Source organism: Acipenser ruthenus, chromosome 1 (genome assembly GCF_902713425.1).
Source record: "Acipenser ruthenus chromosome 1, fAciRut3.2 maternal haplotype, whole genome shotgun sequence".
Taxonomy (NCBI): Eukaryota; Metazoa; Chordata; class Actinopteri; order Acipenseriformes; family Acipenseridae; genus Acipenser; species Acipenser ruthenus.
The window spans coordinates 33,370,665-33,387,847 of record NC_081189.1 but is presented as its reverse complement, the minus strand read 5'-3'; the positions used below and the strand labels follow the sequence as shown (position 1 = coordinate 33,387,847).

The window sequence follows — 17,183 nt, the reverse complement described above, 5'->3', positions numbered from 1 at the left end:
CCATAGTGACTGGTATAGAATTTTGGTAGCTGGCCAAATTCCTTAAGTTTTTTGTTTAGGAAGTGTGTAGTGTCCTGGATGAAACTATCTGTTTCTATGCTGGCACTACTTCCACTTGTTGGTGTCCAGTCAAAGGTTTTAGTGATGTTACTTCTGTTGTATGGAGTTTGTATGGCAATGTTGTTGTCAAGATGATGGAAAAACTCCTTTAGTCTGAGGCGTCTGAAAAATGCTTCCAAGTCTCCACAAAATTTTATTTTGTCCAGGTTTTGCGACGGGCAAAATGTCAAACCTTTCGATAGAACTGAAGTTTCTGCTTGAGTTAAATTGTGTTTAGAAAGGTTTACGACGGAGAGTTGGTTAATAGGAGTGTCTCTTGTTGTTTTAGATTTCACTAATTTATCCAGTTTTTTTTTTTTTTTTTAATTTTCAGTTGCATGTCTGCCTGTAGATGTTTCTTGTAATGTTCCTTAGATTTAGTATAGAAGTCTGCTGCTGTGCTGTTTTTTGTTTCTAGGTTAATATACAGTGTTTCAATCTGTTTCTTTAAAGAGTTTTTCTTTGCATATATTAAGGGGATTAGGTGGTTTCTTAGTTTCTCTAAAGTCTTTTTACAAAGATGTTCTGCATACGTAGATTTGAATGTAGTGCTCAAAGGATTGTAGGTGATGAGTCATTTTGGTATTAAGTCTAGTTAGGAAGAAAATAGCTGTCCAGTTTAGCTTCCTTTCTTCTCATGTTGGTAATAATTTAATTATAGTGCTTAAAAAAATGATTGAAATAGAGAAATGCATTAAACAAGATAATGTGTTTGTTCAAAATTACAGCAGAAATCACTTCTTGTATTCGTCAGTGTTGAAAAATGTGTTATATTGACAACAATCAATTTCACAACTAAAATAACTAACCAAATGATCCAAAGACTGCTTTGGTTTTAAACTGCTGTCAATTTAAGAGTGTCAACAGTGCCACGTTAACAATGTTGAAATGTGTATTTAAAAGGAAAATATATATTTGGACTTTGAGGTTGGCAATATCAAGCATTATCACAATGTATTATTTAAACCAATGCATGCACATTCCAAAGGTGACCATAACCACACAGTAAATGAAAGAGGTTTATATAAAAGCTATGTTTTTCTAATGTATAATTTGTATAATGTTGTTTGGGCAGAGCTGAAATGCCACAATAGCATATGAATTAAAAAAAAAAAAAAAACACAGAGTGAATGTACTGGTTAAAAATATTTGTATAAAATAGTTTATTGGATTATAGCCAAAGGAGGTGAACACTGTTGCAAATATGGACAGAATGATCCAATCGGCACGTAAGGGTCCCCATTTTTTCTGTGTGTATTTTAAAAGGATATCAGTAAAATATTAGAGAGTTGTTTTTCAAAGGAGCAAAATAACAACTTGGGGTCTGATTGGTACCATAGGTGAAGTTATTCATTTTGCTTAGAAAGTTACAGAGCTAGTGCCCATCGGCATGACGCAGTGATAGGTAATGTATAGAGGTTCACTTTACCTGACATAGCAACGTAGTTGATGTCATGACCTGCTGCCTTGGCATATGATCCACTCTGTCCAAATCCGGTCAGTCTGGCATAAATTAATCTTGGGTTATCTTTTAGAATTTCATTTGGACCAAGTCCCAGCTTCTCCATCACACCTTCAGTTAAAACAAATAACAAATAACATACTTGTGAGCAGTTTGCAGTCAGGAAGTTAAACAAACAATCTTAGAAGTCCCATTTTGGGTTTTGTGTCAGCAAAGCAGCATCACAATGCAGTTCAGTAATTACAGTAAATATGAAGATTTGTTTTAAAAAGGTCTATATTTGTATTGAAGACTTGGTCTTGTTTCAAACTGCAGTTTCCAACACGTCAACAGTGCAACCAAACATGTTACTACCAAAAAAAAAGTAGATCATCATTACACCCTACTGAATATATGTAGGGGTGCACCAATAACAATTTTCTTGGCCGTTACTGATAGCCGATGGTTATCTACCCATATCGGCCGATACAGATAGGATACCGATAATATGTATATATATATATATATAAAAAATATATATATATATTTTTAAACTATATATTTAAACTGTTTTACAATTATAAATGTTAAAACATGAACAGGTATTGTTTACTTGTTGCATTTACTTCAGAAAATAAATACAAAGAATAACATAGTATTATATTGTGTGCTTGACAGCAATTTATACATTTGTTTTACAACAGTCACAAAAAAATACTACTTTGCATTTGTACTTGTAAAAACACTTCTGTCGAAAACAATATATAATGTGACGTTAACCTTTATAGCTACTTACGTTACTATGATACCGTGCTGTACTCTTGATTTCTGTTTTGGGAGTCATTCTTTCAGCACCAAGAAAGCGTGCTTGGGAAAGTGATTAGTTTTGTTTGTTTCAAAATCATAAGCCAAGTGAAAGCCATTTGGCACATCAATGGTCGTCTGTATCCTAGTAGCAGACTGATCCTAGAACTTTGTCTTTTTTTGAGGGGGTCCAAATAATTCACTAGCAATAATAACCCAATAACATCCAAAAAGGAAAGAGTGTTTTCAATGGAAACCCTGTTTAAAATATTCATGTACCAGTTTGTTAATTCTTTTTATTAAACATAATGATATTGTGTTGCTGGAAATGTTTGTTTTTAGATTTAGACTTCAAAACAACAACAAGGTTGTACATTCTGCAAAATGTTAAATGCACTTAAAAGAAGACTAATTTCTGAGAATTAGCTGCTAGCTATCATGAGCAAATGAGCGTCACTACTAGCGATCGTGTGACCACATGGTCACTTCTCTGCAACCGATTATCTTCAAGGCATAATATCCCAGGGGGTGCATCACATGAACCAGGCTGAACATTTCAAAACTGGAAAAGATAAAGGCAGATCCTAAGATTGGTGTCTTATGACTTTGTGCTTAAAAGGTCAGAATAATCCCATAGAAATGGGATGGACTACAGCTTGTTGATAGAAAAACAATATTCAGAACACGTCCACACCATCTCTTCAGTATTCTGAAATGTTAGTATTATTACCACTAGCAAAGATTTAAAAAAAAAAACTGCCATTTATTTTCAAGTATGTGAGAATATATATTTCACACACACATGGTACCTAATCTCTTTTTATCAGTAATGTTATCTTCAAGTGTCAATCCTAAACTTCTTATAGCATGGGCTTGAAGGGTAGAGCACGTTTCCAGTACGGCATTATCTGTGCTCAAGTGAAACACAGCGCCCACTTCTTAGTTCTGGGAAAATCAAACAACAAACTACGGACCTGGAAAGCATCCTTCACAATCAACAGCCTCTTAGGTGACTCCTCTGCCAGCATCTTAACTATTCGATGGGTTGTCAAGCCTGAGTAAGATCAGGTTTTCTTGACAAAATGGGACTTAACAAAATGGGAAACATTTAAGTTAATAATGTGGTTTCCCCACAAGTGATCTAAACAAATAATATTGTAATTCTATGGATTATGAAGTGGAAAACTGAGTGTCAATATTTCCCAACCAAAAGAGCAAGAAGAGGCTGTTCAGCCCATCAAGGTTTTTTCCTTGCTAGCATGCCATTTGCGCCAAGACAGTATATATTGGTTTACAGATGCTAAAATAAACCAAGAAATTAAGAATCTAGCCCTTTGTTGATAAATTGTTTTAAATGGCCAATCAATATTCATATCAAAGAAAAGTATAGAAAAACTTCTAGGCAACCTGGTAAAACATGCAACTGAACGCTAGTTTAAATAGCTGTCTGTCAAAACAATATGATTAATATATCCCCAAATTAAGGAAAAACTGGTGATTTGTAATCTATACATACTTTAAGAATAGCACAATATGAAAGAGGTGATAACACAAAGACCTGCTGATGATTTTAAGAGAGGACAGTTGCAATGATGAAGTTATGGGTGAACGCATGGTAAATGGCAAAATGACAATGCAAATTTACTACAGCACTCTTTGTTAAGTGGGAAATGTTCTTACCGTTGCGGAAGGGCTCAATTAAAACATCACTCTCAGCACACAGCCTCTTCAGAACAGCAGCCCCTTCTGGTTTCTTTAAGTCCAAGACCACTGACTGTTTACCACGGGACTGCACATCAACTGTCATGGATGCCTTGGTCCTATCCACACGGATCACTTTGGCTCCAAAATCGGATAGGATCATGCCGCAGAATGGGGCTGGAGCCAGGCCAGCAAGCTCTATCACACGGATTCCAGCCAAAGCCATATCTAGTAAGAGGATTAAAAAATGGAAAGAAACCTGAGTGTTTGAAACAATCCCCCTAAACCCTGTGTATTATTCAAACAGGGCTCAGACATGCTGTACGCAGCCAGTTCATCATCTTGCTTGACTCATCTGAGAACATTACCAGCTACTCTTTAGAACTTTTATTTTTTTTTTGAGTTTATCTGTCCTTTCAAAATATACCATATTAGTAGACAGGCAGATAAAATCCTCCCTAAAACAACTCTAATATACAGCCTGCATTTGGATCCTGTGACATCATTGTTCCAGTTAATTAAACAACCAGGTTCTTCGCGACTAGAACGACAACATATTCCATTCAAACAGAACATCTAGGGCTGGCAAACTGCAGACTAGCCATATACTGTAGGTTACATTATGATGTGGGCAACAAAATGAAACTATAATGTAGGTGTTTTCAAACATGTCTGTCAGTTATTCTAAAATATTATACATAGATTTTAATAAATAAGTATTATAAGCCGATAAAATCCAACAAGATGAGGTTTGAATTGAATCTTCAAATCCTGTTTTCTTGTAAATATAAACTGCTGGTTTCCCAGACACTGGCTACAGTAGCAATTACAGTACATGTAATTTGAAAGTGGCGTGAGTCACGCTACCTCACAACACCACTACGTTACTTTCCTGCAGCTTTGACTATTTTCATTCTACTGTCCTGCATATTTCCTCCCACTAACACTACCTTCACTCACATTTCATGGGGCATTCTTATTGTGGTCAAGGAAATCAACTGCAGCATTGCAGTACTTGCAGTATATGATAGCAACAGCAACTGTATATTTTGATATTTATGAAGCAATTACGTCTATGTTGCAGATTTGAGGATGTAATTATTAATAAGAACAAACACAACATTTTTTCTAATTTCCCTAACAAAAAGAAAATGAATAATTCTGAATAGGCCGACTAGGATGTGTACTGTACAAACACCAATCAGCGTTTTAAAACTAGGCTAAAGAAATCTGAAAATGCATTTAGACAACAGATTATTATTATCATCTTTCCATAAGCACATGGAAAGGTTCTATAACCAGCTTCCACTATACTGCATTGTGATCAATTCTACAGGTAACACAAATCAACCACAATATTCTTTTAATGTTTTGTTGTGATGTTTGATTTATTTTTCAGTTAACCAGTGACGATGCTTAGAACGGAATACAATGTATTTATAAATGCACAAACATACTGCTGCATGTATCCAGCATACAATTAATGATGTCTCAAATTCCTCATACCATTTACTGTTTTTAACATTTGATTTAATCAGCATTAAAATTCAAACCCTGTAGTAGATAGTGTTGCCCTAGTCCTAGAGTTCAAATCCCCAAATAAATGCTGTTGCCCAAAGAATTGCCCAAATAGTTGGTAAAAGGAAGGACATTTTATTAAAATGGCACGCAATGTTGTGTGTACATTTTGAGATTCAATATTATTTTTATAGTTAATATGCTAGCCTAACGTAATCAGTAAAGACTGTGATTGATAATAATATAAAAGCATGGTATATTTACATTTACAATTGATGATAACTTAGATAATTGTGATTAGTATCAGAAGTTTTTATTCTGGCGGATGCGCCAGCACTGGAACAGTTAAATTGCATATTAAGTGCACTTGTCTACAGAAAATGCAGTAAATAGCTGTTTTTAATGTAAATCCGAGTGGAGTTATAGCCTGTTGCTATCCAACAGTCTCTGGCACATTACATGTTCTATAATTCAAATTAAAATTAGTATTAGTATAAAGCGTGTGCATTTTAACTACACTCAGGATTTTATTTAGACTAAAACAACTGGGGTTTTTGTCGCACACACAAATTTATCGTGCTCAACTTATTTTAAATGTATGAATCATTGCACTTGAGTGACATTAATGTGCTCTCTGTACACATTACACAATGTAAAAATATAAATAGGTCTATAACAGTATACAGTACAGTAAAATCAAATTAATACCTAGTGCACTTTCTTTTACTTTAGCCTATAGGCTACCGGTAACACATAGCCTACATGCTATTTTTTTCTGTTGGTATGAGTCAAACATTCTTTGCAAAAGCAATTAAAGACTTCATATTCATAATTGTAATTACTGTAGTCCACATTTTGCATTTTGAACCACTGGAGTCCATCACTATTTCTGAAAGCTTCTCACCCTTTTCTAACCGATCGATCTCACAAAGTATATAAATGTCAACATATGGAATGCAACAGGTGTTTTACCTTTTACCTGTTCAAGTCTTCAAACTGGCAAACTGATATAAAACATAGCATTATTGTGAGTGGCCTGCTTCCAGCAAAACAAGTCTCACATTCATACAAACAATTATTTTTCCAACTCATAGTTGTCTTAATCATTATCCTTTTGACTGCCCCTCTTGTATCATTTTTAAGCATAATTTTTAATTTTGAATAACTTTCGATATATAACACTATAAAGCTTCCCTCTCTCGTACATGTTTGCCAGCAGCTATTTATGATTAAGAAAATGTATCTTCCAGGAAAAACACAGAACACTGTATTATCCCAAAAGCTGAACTAAAAATAAGGGAGACATTGAAAAAGAGTAAAGCAAATCTGACCAAAACCATTTCATGTAAAAAACAAAAACAATACCTTGCTGCGTGCTTTAGACTGCTAGCCATATATCCTTTTTTATTTAATTATGGTTTGATAATCCCCTAGTGGCCATGGTGGCAGTTAAAAACTGAATTAAAAAACACATATTTCGAAGATACAGTAATTTACCAAGTGCTACAGAGGTCAGTCTAAGTTAGTAAAATGTTTTAAAATCCTTTGTGTAATGAAATGTGTTTTTCATGAGACTTCACTTGTATGCCTCATCTAGCCTTCAAGAGCACAGACCAGGAAACATCATGCGGAGATGTCAATACAGTAGCTAGAAGCCATGCAGGGAACACAATTTGAAACCGTCAAAATGCATTTAACAAGAACTACCTCACTTTTCTAGCTCCCTTTTATCCCTGCTGCAGGATACAATGCCCTCATGGGCAGGTGTGTGACTGAGGCTGAACTCAAGTACTGTTGCTCTTTAGTTGCTTATTAATTCATCAATCAATAATTTGCCTCCCACAAACGTTGAAAAGCTTATGCCAACATCAGATGAATGTGGGTAATAAGTCTTAATACCATAACCAAACATGCACAGATCATACAAAATGTCCCCCGATTTAACAAGGAAGAGTCGTCTCATCAGTGAACAGTTTGATAGAGTTTCAGAACTCCTTGCATGTGCTACCTCCATTTGTCCAGTCTGGTCTGTGGGTGTAAATATCCTGCTTTTATGGAAACTGACCTGGCATTTGTTAAGTCATTTGGTTACTGGTTATTTATTTTATTCTGTAGCTGTGGTAATTAATTCCCCGCATCATGCTACAGTGGACCATACTGCCGAGGGACCTGTCCTTCGGAGGCCACTGACATCCCGCTCTTGAGTTCCTGGGTGTAAAGAGGCAACTGGTTTGGATCATGGGATCGAAGGGCACCCATTGACCCTCAGTTCTCCCGAGCTGTACCTGGGCATTCTAAACTGTTCAACTTTACTGTCTAACTCGTGTGCAACATGGTAATAATGTGTCTGAAGATGATAAACATGCCCATTTTGGTTAACTTCCACCAAATTGTTCTCCATCAGTATCATTTTAAAACATGTTTCAAGGGTGTTCCAACAAAGTCACATAAGACTAAGGCAACCCCACATGGTCCAGGTGAGCTGCGATGTGTCGGTACTGTAATACACATGTGTGTCCATATTTTAAGATCTAGTTACTTATGACAAAACATTAAAAACAATGTCAATTTAAACTTAAATGCATGTACTTACTGAGGTGCTGCAAACAAAACATCAGCATTAAAGGCATTCTGGTTAACACAAAATGTCTGACTTCCTTTCAACTGTCCTGAAAGGTTCTGATCAAACAACATCTCTAGCCTCCTAGTAATGCAACACAGGGGTCATTATTGCAATATGGGCACAAGGAGCTATGGATTTTATACATCCTATAAATATCTTTGTAGCAAATACCTAAATTTCATAAAACCATATCAGACCCAGGCTATGTAGGCAATGCATTCAAATGTCCTCCTCTGGAACACCTGTTATTTTATGATGAGGTAATACAGTATGAAAAGCTAATGTCAATAGTACAAGTAGAGATACTAGTGCTTAAACACATCACAGTGAACACCGGCCTAATTATAACTATTTGGTAGTTACGCTTTTGTAGGGAGTCATCCATGAATAACGTGTGTGTGTGTGTGTGTGTGTGTGTGTGTGTGTGTGTGTATGTATATATATATATATATATATATATATATATATATATATATATATATATAATGCCACGCGCAATGATCTTGTTATTTATGTTCATGTACAACTACGAACATTGTATTATTATTATTATTATTATTATTATTATTATTATTATTTCAGTAAAACGCTTAGAAGATCACTAATGGACTTTTGAACTTTGTACTTCATCGCTACACGTAAGGAAACAAGATATTATTAGAGCTATGACTGTGATGCAATATCCACGACCACGGGACGTCCTTATTACAGAAATGTATTTTGTTACAATAGTTTGTAAAAATACTAATATTCCACTATATCTTTGGAATATAATTATATCCTGTCTATCTCGTACATGTTGTTCAAAATCCAGACCAGCGTACTTCTGCAGTACAGACACAGTACAGTTACAATGTTTCCATTTGAATTATTATTTCCATTATGATAACATGTTTTATCACAAATTGAATTTACAGGTAAACAGAATTGTAGCGGCAAGGTCATGCAAGCTTCACTGTTTTGAAAACAAAAAAACTTACCTCGCTTGCAGCTTTCTGAAGAGGCACTTCAACGCGCTGACGGTGTCATAGCTGGCGCTTCATCATGACGCAACGGCGTGGCTTCATGGGAGTTGTAGTTGAATTACAACTACAGCCGAAAGTTGCTCCAAGGTTCAGTTTGGCAGTGTGAGGTAATCTTTCATAGTTCAAAAAACGTTTTTTTTTTTAATTATTTTTTTAAATAAGATAATTATTTCCACTGGGAAGTTTAGTTTTATATACATTTATTTTGTTCAGAACTGTGCAGTCATAGGGGGTGGGCTCGTTCTGTGTCCCTCTGTGTTTCTTGCAAATGTGTCCATTTGAAAGGCAGTATTTAACTACCATGTTTTAAAAAGCAGTATTTAACCTTTGCTAACGTGAAAATAAGTTTTGTAAAGTCGTTTAGAAATTCTGTATTTTTGGCCATAGCCTCCCATTATAGGTTACTGTTACCATGCAAGGTTGTATTTTTTTCACAATGTTTCTTTCAAGCTGAGCATGGTGAGTTTAAACACACATTATGGGGGGAGAGAGAGAGAGGAAATTAAATAAAATAACAGATAATAACAAATGCTACTCGTGCGGGAGGACTCGATACTTGTTTTGGGGTTCGTCCACTGTCTGTTTTGTCTGTCATTAAAAATGATTCATTCTTTTGAAGAATGTAATACTGTACAAATGAGTCTTATTATTATGCATTTTATGTACCCACTAAATAGGGCACTTTGTTTTTAGTTTAGTTGCGTATGTGTTCAGTTTGCACAAGTATACAAAGTGTGTTGTCGAGATCCAGAGACAACAAGCTCAATGTGTTTTTTCACAACTACCAGTGGATACAGAAATTAATTTAGAGGGAGAAAGAAAACAGAAAAGTTACAGTGACGTTACAGTAGAATTGTACTTTATGTGTGTATTCCTTTTTTCAGACTATAGCAGACATGTCTAGTCTCCCTAGTTCAAGAGTTTTTATGGTGTCAATTTTAACAGTCTCACTCCTAAATGAAAGGAAATAACAAAACATTTAATGGCATATTCCTAAATCACTCTCACATTTGTTTCAAATCCGGAAGTTCTGACCTTGAAAAATCTTCTATACTGGTAAAATACAATTAACGTATTTGTAACTTGATATATCCTCCACAACCAAAGAAGAATGGACCAACACGTATTGCAACTGTTTAACCAAATGCTAAATGTAAAGATAACTGTAAATCATGCCTCAACTTTGCTTCTATAAACAGAATTTGAGTTGCAAATCTAGTCTCTTCATTAATTATATGTGATCTTATTTAAGTATTAAAATATTTGACTTTGACAGGGCAGAGGTAGGTGGAAATGTATATACTCTCTGTTAAGGTTAAATTGGCAATCATTTTACAAGTTTAACCTGACATTATTTTCCACAGGTTTTTCTTTCTCCTCCAATCCAGTTAAGTCATTTTCACATGTTTGGTTGGCCTGTCCAATTACAAACAAAGTACACAGCAATTTACATTTACATCCCTGCCAAAATATATACATGTCTTTCCTGTCATATGCAAAGTGTTTTGTTTATATAGAGAGATACTGACCTTCATGCCCATGCAAAATGGGCTGAATGGCCTCCTCTCGTTTGTAAACTTTCATTTTAGCATACCAATATAACCTGCATATGTTGGGTCCTCCCTGTCTCAGACCCCCGTATTTTTCTACTTGCCAAGCAATACCACAGTTCACAAAAAGGGAGAAAAATGTGTGAGTAATCATGACTGGAAATGAGAAGCAGCACATCACTGTAATGCTCTGTGTGACAGCAGACGGCTGCAAACTGCCTCCATACATTTGTTTTCTTATATGAGTACATGCATCTTTGTAAATGCAACTTTATTTTATTTTTTATTTTTTCCTCAAGTGGAGGGTGGGAAATTTGGGCTGCGTAATTTGAGGGCGTCTTAAATTTGAAGGAATACGGTGTATTCAGCACGACATATCAGGAGGCTGTGTGGTCCAGTGGTTAAAGAAAAGGGCTTGTAACCAGGACGTCCCCGGTTCAAATCTCACCTCAGCCACTGACTCGTGTGACTCTGAGCAAGTCACTTAATCTTTCGGGTGAGACGTAATTGTAAGTGACTTTGCAGCTAATGCATAGTTCACACACCCTAGTCTCTGTAAGTCGCCTTGGATAAAGGCATCTGCTAAATAAACAAATAAATAAATAATTACAGTTATGACATTATTATGAGATAATTAAGATTAGATAGCAGTATACCAGAAAGAAATAGACCATTGTCACTCAGTGTAAGGTTTATGCCCTTTTTTACCAACAATTTATATTTAATCATCATTTTAGGACTGAGATATATAAAATAGCGACAACTTATATATTAATAAATTGATAGCCTTATCAGAACAAAAGCGATATTTACCCATTCTGTTTCACAGGAATGCCATGCTCTGGCTCCTTGTTCTCTCTTACATACCCTCTGTTGGGTGTAATTTATGTTTCACATTCCTGGTTCTTTCCACAGCCTTTTGCCCTATATGGTCAGCGTCTTGCTGGCTTCTCTCTAGCTTTCCCTTCCCCCAAATATAAACATATGCTGCACCTAAATTGGTTATACAAAGCAGATGTTTTACAAATTAATAATTGTGTTTTCAAATACATGCACACATTATACAAAGTAAATGTTATATAGACAATTAATCTTATTCCAATACTTCAAACATACAGATTATACAAAGTAGCTTATTATTAAAATCTAGAAAATTAATCTCATTCCAACACATTACTGCTGCAAATAAAATTTCTAAACCAAGCTTCCAATTAGCATCTGCTCAAGACCATCAATATTTATACAGAGATTAAAACAAAAATGTAGCTACACATTTTGCTGGAGCGCCATAAATACTGTACAGTTGAGCCCAACAGCCAAGTGTAATTTAAATGGTTAATATTCCCCGGTTTTAACATGTTCTTACCATCTTTTTCTATTGTATAGGCTACTGAAGTGTGCTAGCTATGTGATTAGCTGAAGTGGTAGAATAAAATATATAAATATATTGCAGTGCTGTAGAAAACGAAAATCTCGAACACTTTTTTAGGTTTGTTGTTTTACAACAACATGGAGGTGAATATATTTCAATTGTGAATCCAAATTATTCTTCTCATGTGTCAAACTGCAATCCTATCATTCACATGGTGTAGTTTGTAATGCCTACCCTAGTGAGTGCATGTGACAAGGTAAAGACTGAAGGCACAGAAGAACATAAAGGAGGCCATTCTGCCCATCTTGCTCGTTTAGTTGTTAGTAGCTTATTGATTTGGTTGATAGTAGATTATGATTGTGGTTTTGTAACCAACTACCCCCCATCCCCATTTACTAGAATACAGAAGATAGTCATTGATCACACACCCTGATTGCCTGCCAAGAGATAACAGCTGTTAAAACTGGTTACTGCCGTTCATCCTTATAGCACAGTGCACACACTAATGGCTGAACTTAAGAGAAAAACATAACACCAATTCATCAATTAATCATTTTTCTCACCGCTTAGTTTTGGGCTTTCAATATTTGGATGCTTTTAAATTAGTCGATAAAGATTGTTTTATTTACTGTGATCTAAAACTGCTGCTGACCCAAGATACCCCTTTGAAACTTGGTCACCATTAATTGAAAATATCGGGTTTAAGATAAACACTTTCCCTAGTAACAGGGATTGGTTATGGAACAATGTGAGGCTTCACATAGCAATAGCAACAGAACTCCACTGTGGAAGTAGCTAACATTTCCAACAGTATTTTTTATTTCTAAATATGTTCTTATTGATTGGGCAAATGTCTTTGCAACAGGGAATCATTAGAAATTGTATATCAAGTTTGTTAAGCAGTGCTGTATTATATTGTTAGTGAATCTGATGATGTAAACACATTTTATCTTTTTTTTTTCTGTGTAGCAGTGTAATTAATAATTACTAATAAAGAGCCCAGGGTCCTATTTTCTTTTTTATGCATGGCTGAGCTTACCCAAGAGTTTCCTAAGCTACATTATATCTTTGGTATTAAGAAAGCGAGAGGCTAAAACAGAAATTGTCATTTATACCTTCAGGGAAAAGCTATCCAGTCTTAAAGATTTCCACAGATGCTCCACTATTTATTGTTCATCATCAAACTTGACGAATAGGTCTTATTGTTTCATTGGTAAATGAAGTCATAATAACTGTACACTTGGTCTTCTAAGGTATTTCTGATACAGTATCATAGTAGCCTACTGCCCAAACACTTTTAGGTTTTAATGGGCATTTCCAAACCTCATTTGGGATTAGGGATCACGAAGGCTTGAAATCTCAACTATCTCTTTTTTTTTAAGTTGTTTAAATATGTATGCAAACCCACAGTATGCATAATAAATAAATACATATCCCACTGTATTGTCACTCGGCAGTGTTGCATATTTACACTGTTTACTATCAATGTGGCATAAACATATTGTAAAAAATGTCATTCAATATAAACACAAGCAACCCGGGTAATTCTTGGCTACATAAACATAGATTACAATCTATTAAATAACAGGTTACTCCAGCAAAAACTAATAGATCACCTACCATAAAGAGTAAAATAATATTTAAAACGAAGCAGAAAAGCCATTCAAAATATGAAAGTGAATGATTAAATGTTTACTTTAGAACAATTAATACATTTTTTAAATGGTTTCAAATTATGATCAATACAATAGCATTAGGCAACTATTTTTCTAATTCACCTGTTATTATAATGTTACAACTGTGGCATTTCAAGAATGAATAAGGCTAATGTTGACAACAGTGATATTGGATGCAGTTTTTTACTTTGGGAAGTAGCCTGTCATATGTATTGCCTATAAACAATAAGTTTTACTTTGCACCCTGTGACAGAGACAGAATGATTCTTGGTGATAAATCTCCCTCCCAACCTGTGAGGGTGCTGTGTAAAGGGAACAGAGTGCCCTGGACTGGATGGCCAGACAATTAATTCCCAGGGTTAGGCGGAAGTCGGCCATCTAGAAAGGAGGCAGAGCTACGGTACACTAAATTATCGACCCGGAAGGGAAATTATGTGGTAGCCACGGACTGGAGGAGCAGTTGCACTCGTTAACCAAGGGGTCATGATTGACGGTATGAAAGGAGATGTAGCAAAGTGATCTGTTCCTTTGTTATGGTTGATGCTAACCGGAAGGAGTACTGTATTGTGAATCGTCAGTGTTTTGTTTGTCCACAGCAACCTTGAAAGACCAAACTGAAAGCACCAGACTTTAAGCTTGCCCGGTAGTACACTACCCTTGCACTGCCTGATGTCTCACCTCCCACTCATACTGTGTCCTTTAAATCCCCATCACACCACTTCCCAAGACTCTATGGGCATTTCACTGCTGGAATACAATATCCACTACCTTGGCTTTGATGATGAAGATGCTTCCAGGTTTGGAGGGCTTGAATTCCATACTATTAGTTTGCTTTAGTAAATATATACAGGTTTAATTCCGGAAACAAAAAGAACGCTCAAAGCAAAACAGTACAGATCACACTTTCATATGCAAACTGCATGGTGTAAAAAGTTCAAAACAAAACAAAATAATATAATGCAATACTGTAGGTTTGATCCTCCAGGACTTCTCAATCGAAAAGTCTCCAATACTAGTCTTAATGAAAGAGACGTGAGCTGAGCTGAGTGCACCTTGATTAAGTAGCCACTGACCTCAGCCCCCCCTCCTTCTTTCTCTTTGTGGGTTCAATCACCCTGGGCAACCCCCTGTGGAGAGTCCCATGTATGTGTCATAAAGAAAACTGGCTCACACTGCCTAAGATGGTGTTACCTTGGTGTGGCCCTTTGATCTTTGTGCTTAACCTATGTTATCTCTTGAGCGCATAGGGTCCTCCAGCAATGTGTGATTGTGTTTATTGCAGCAGTTAGACGGTCGTCGTCAGTGCAATTAAATGCAATCTTGCAATCTCGCATTTACCAGTTACTATACCTCCTCTGATAATCTCCTTTAAAACTAACAGAGTGTACAAACCTGTAAACACGTGTATCTTATATTGCATTCAAACTTCTTTCCATGTTATCCAACATACGCCACTTTTAGAAATAAAGATGGGGGGGTTCTACCACGACAGGGTCACCCACGAGGTACCCCGAGTCACCTACTGTCCTCTTCACTGGGTATGAACTCTGTATTATTATTATTCTTTATTTTTTAGCAGACACCCTTATCCAGGGTGACTTACAATTGTTACAAGATATCACATTATTTTTACATACAATTACATTATTTTTTACATACAATTAACCATTTATGTAGTTGGGTTTTTACTGGAGCAATCTAGGTAAAGTACCTTGCTCAAGGGTACAGCAGCAGTGTCCCCCATTTGGGATTGGGCCCACGACCCTCCGGTCAAGAGTCCAGAGCCCTAACCACTACTCCACACTGCTGCCCATACGCCCAAGTCTAAACTACCATGCTATGGTCATTACAATATGTGTAAGTATTTATCATGCATGATAGTTATGTGTCTTGTGTTTCAAGCTACAAAAATAGGGCAGCAGTGTGGAGTAGTGGTTAGGGCTCTGGACTCTTGACCGGAGGGTCGTGGGTTCAATCCCTGGTAGGGGACACTGCTGCTGTACCCTTGAGCAAGGTACTTTACCTAGATTGCTCCAGTAAAAACCCAACTGTATAAATGGGCAATTGTATGTAAAAAATAATGTGATATCTTGTAACAATTGTAAGTCGCCCTGGATAAGGGCGTCTGCTAAGAAAGAAATAATAATAATAAAAATAGTAAAATAAACCTTTATGTACAATTCACCTATCTCTCTCCTTCTACTCCTTTACTCCTCCTGTGTGGATGTCAATGGCATATACTCATTCAATGCTTGGCGTCACACATACTTCAATTCCGATCTATAGCTCGAGCAAACATTTCCAAAAACAACATATCTATAAAGTTGACAAAAATGCAGCAGTCATCAGTACACATGCCCCTCTAAAGATCAGGTCCCACCAGCTATCCTCATACAGCCCCTTCATCGCTCTACTTCTCAGAAAGGTCTGTACCCTTATTTTAACTAGTTAATGATGCAAGTTTTACAAGCCTCCTATGAACCAGTAATATTATTGATCATGTGAGGGCTCACTCACAAGGCAATAAAACTATAGTTGAAAAGAGAGGAAGGAGTAAGCCTTTTGCCTGTTTCCTTTCAAGTTTAAACTGTTGGAAAGGATGTTTAGACAGAGGTGCATTAACCTTAAAACACCTTTCAAGTTGTCATACAATTTAGGGTCCACTAAGAACTTCCATGCCATCTGCCATTTGGCTGCTTCACTTAATATTAAAGGCCAGTGGAGAAATGGTGCAACCTGCTATGATTCCGACTTCAACAAACTGCCAATAACTCTGGAGTTGAAAAACAGAACTGCAAGTCCCCGAAACAGGCTTTCACTAACCCTGTTATAGTACTGGGTACACGGAAAAACTCAAATGCAGCCCAAAAGAGCAATCATATGCATGAGCTAAATCCAGGAATGTTACATGGTCCTCCTTCTCCTTGTTTAGCAGATTAAATCTGTTGCCAGGTCACACTGACATGCTTCAAGCATCCCAGAAATCCTGGGATACCAGCTTTCTATCGAGGTTCTTCAATAGCGTTGACAACTTTTGTGCTGAAGAATATCTTAACCTCCACATTTTAACAAGGAAATTGGAAGGAATTTATGGATGCTGGTAGATTCTTTTTCATGGGGATAAAGACCCCTCCTGCTCTGCGCCATGCCCTTGGGACTATCTATTTTACCCACACTACCTTCATCAACCTCCATATGATTCTTAGGACGCCAGCACTCTTGTAAACTTAGTCTGGTACACCATTGGACCCCGGTGATGATGAAGCCCTTGCTTTCGTCACGGCTTGCTCCACCTCCTTCCACTTAGGAGCAGAGTCCTTCATTTGGTATTGTGGTGAATTAATAGGTTAAATATCAGAAGGAATCGACATATG

The 17,183-nt window shown here is 36.4% G+C and overlaps 1 protein-coding gene across 1 annotated transcript in view; it reads right to left on the bottom strand.

Annotated features, from left to right (window-relative positions):
• The window catches only part of LOC117420840 (alpha-methylacyl-CoA racemase), a 23,353-nt gene extending 14,080 nt beyond the window's left edge, over positions 1 to 9,273 (bottom strand). Inside the window, exons 1-3 of the mRNA XM_034034524.3 lie at positions 9,167 to 9,273; positions 4,025 to 4,273; positions 1,529 to 1,672 (exon numbers count right to left, since the gene is read on the bottom strand). Coding sequence (XP_033890415.1) covers positions 1,529 to 1,672; positions 4,025 to 4,271 — 391 coding nt within the window. The 5' untranslated portion in view covers positions 4,272 to 4,273; positions 9,167 to 9,273. The remainder of the gene's footprint in view (positions 1 to 1,528; positions 1,673 to 4,024; positions 4,274 to 9,166) is intronic.
• Positions 9,274 to 17,183: the final 7,910 nt, after the last annotated feature.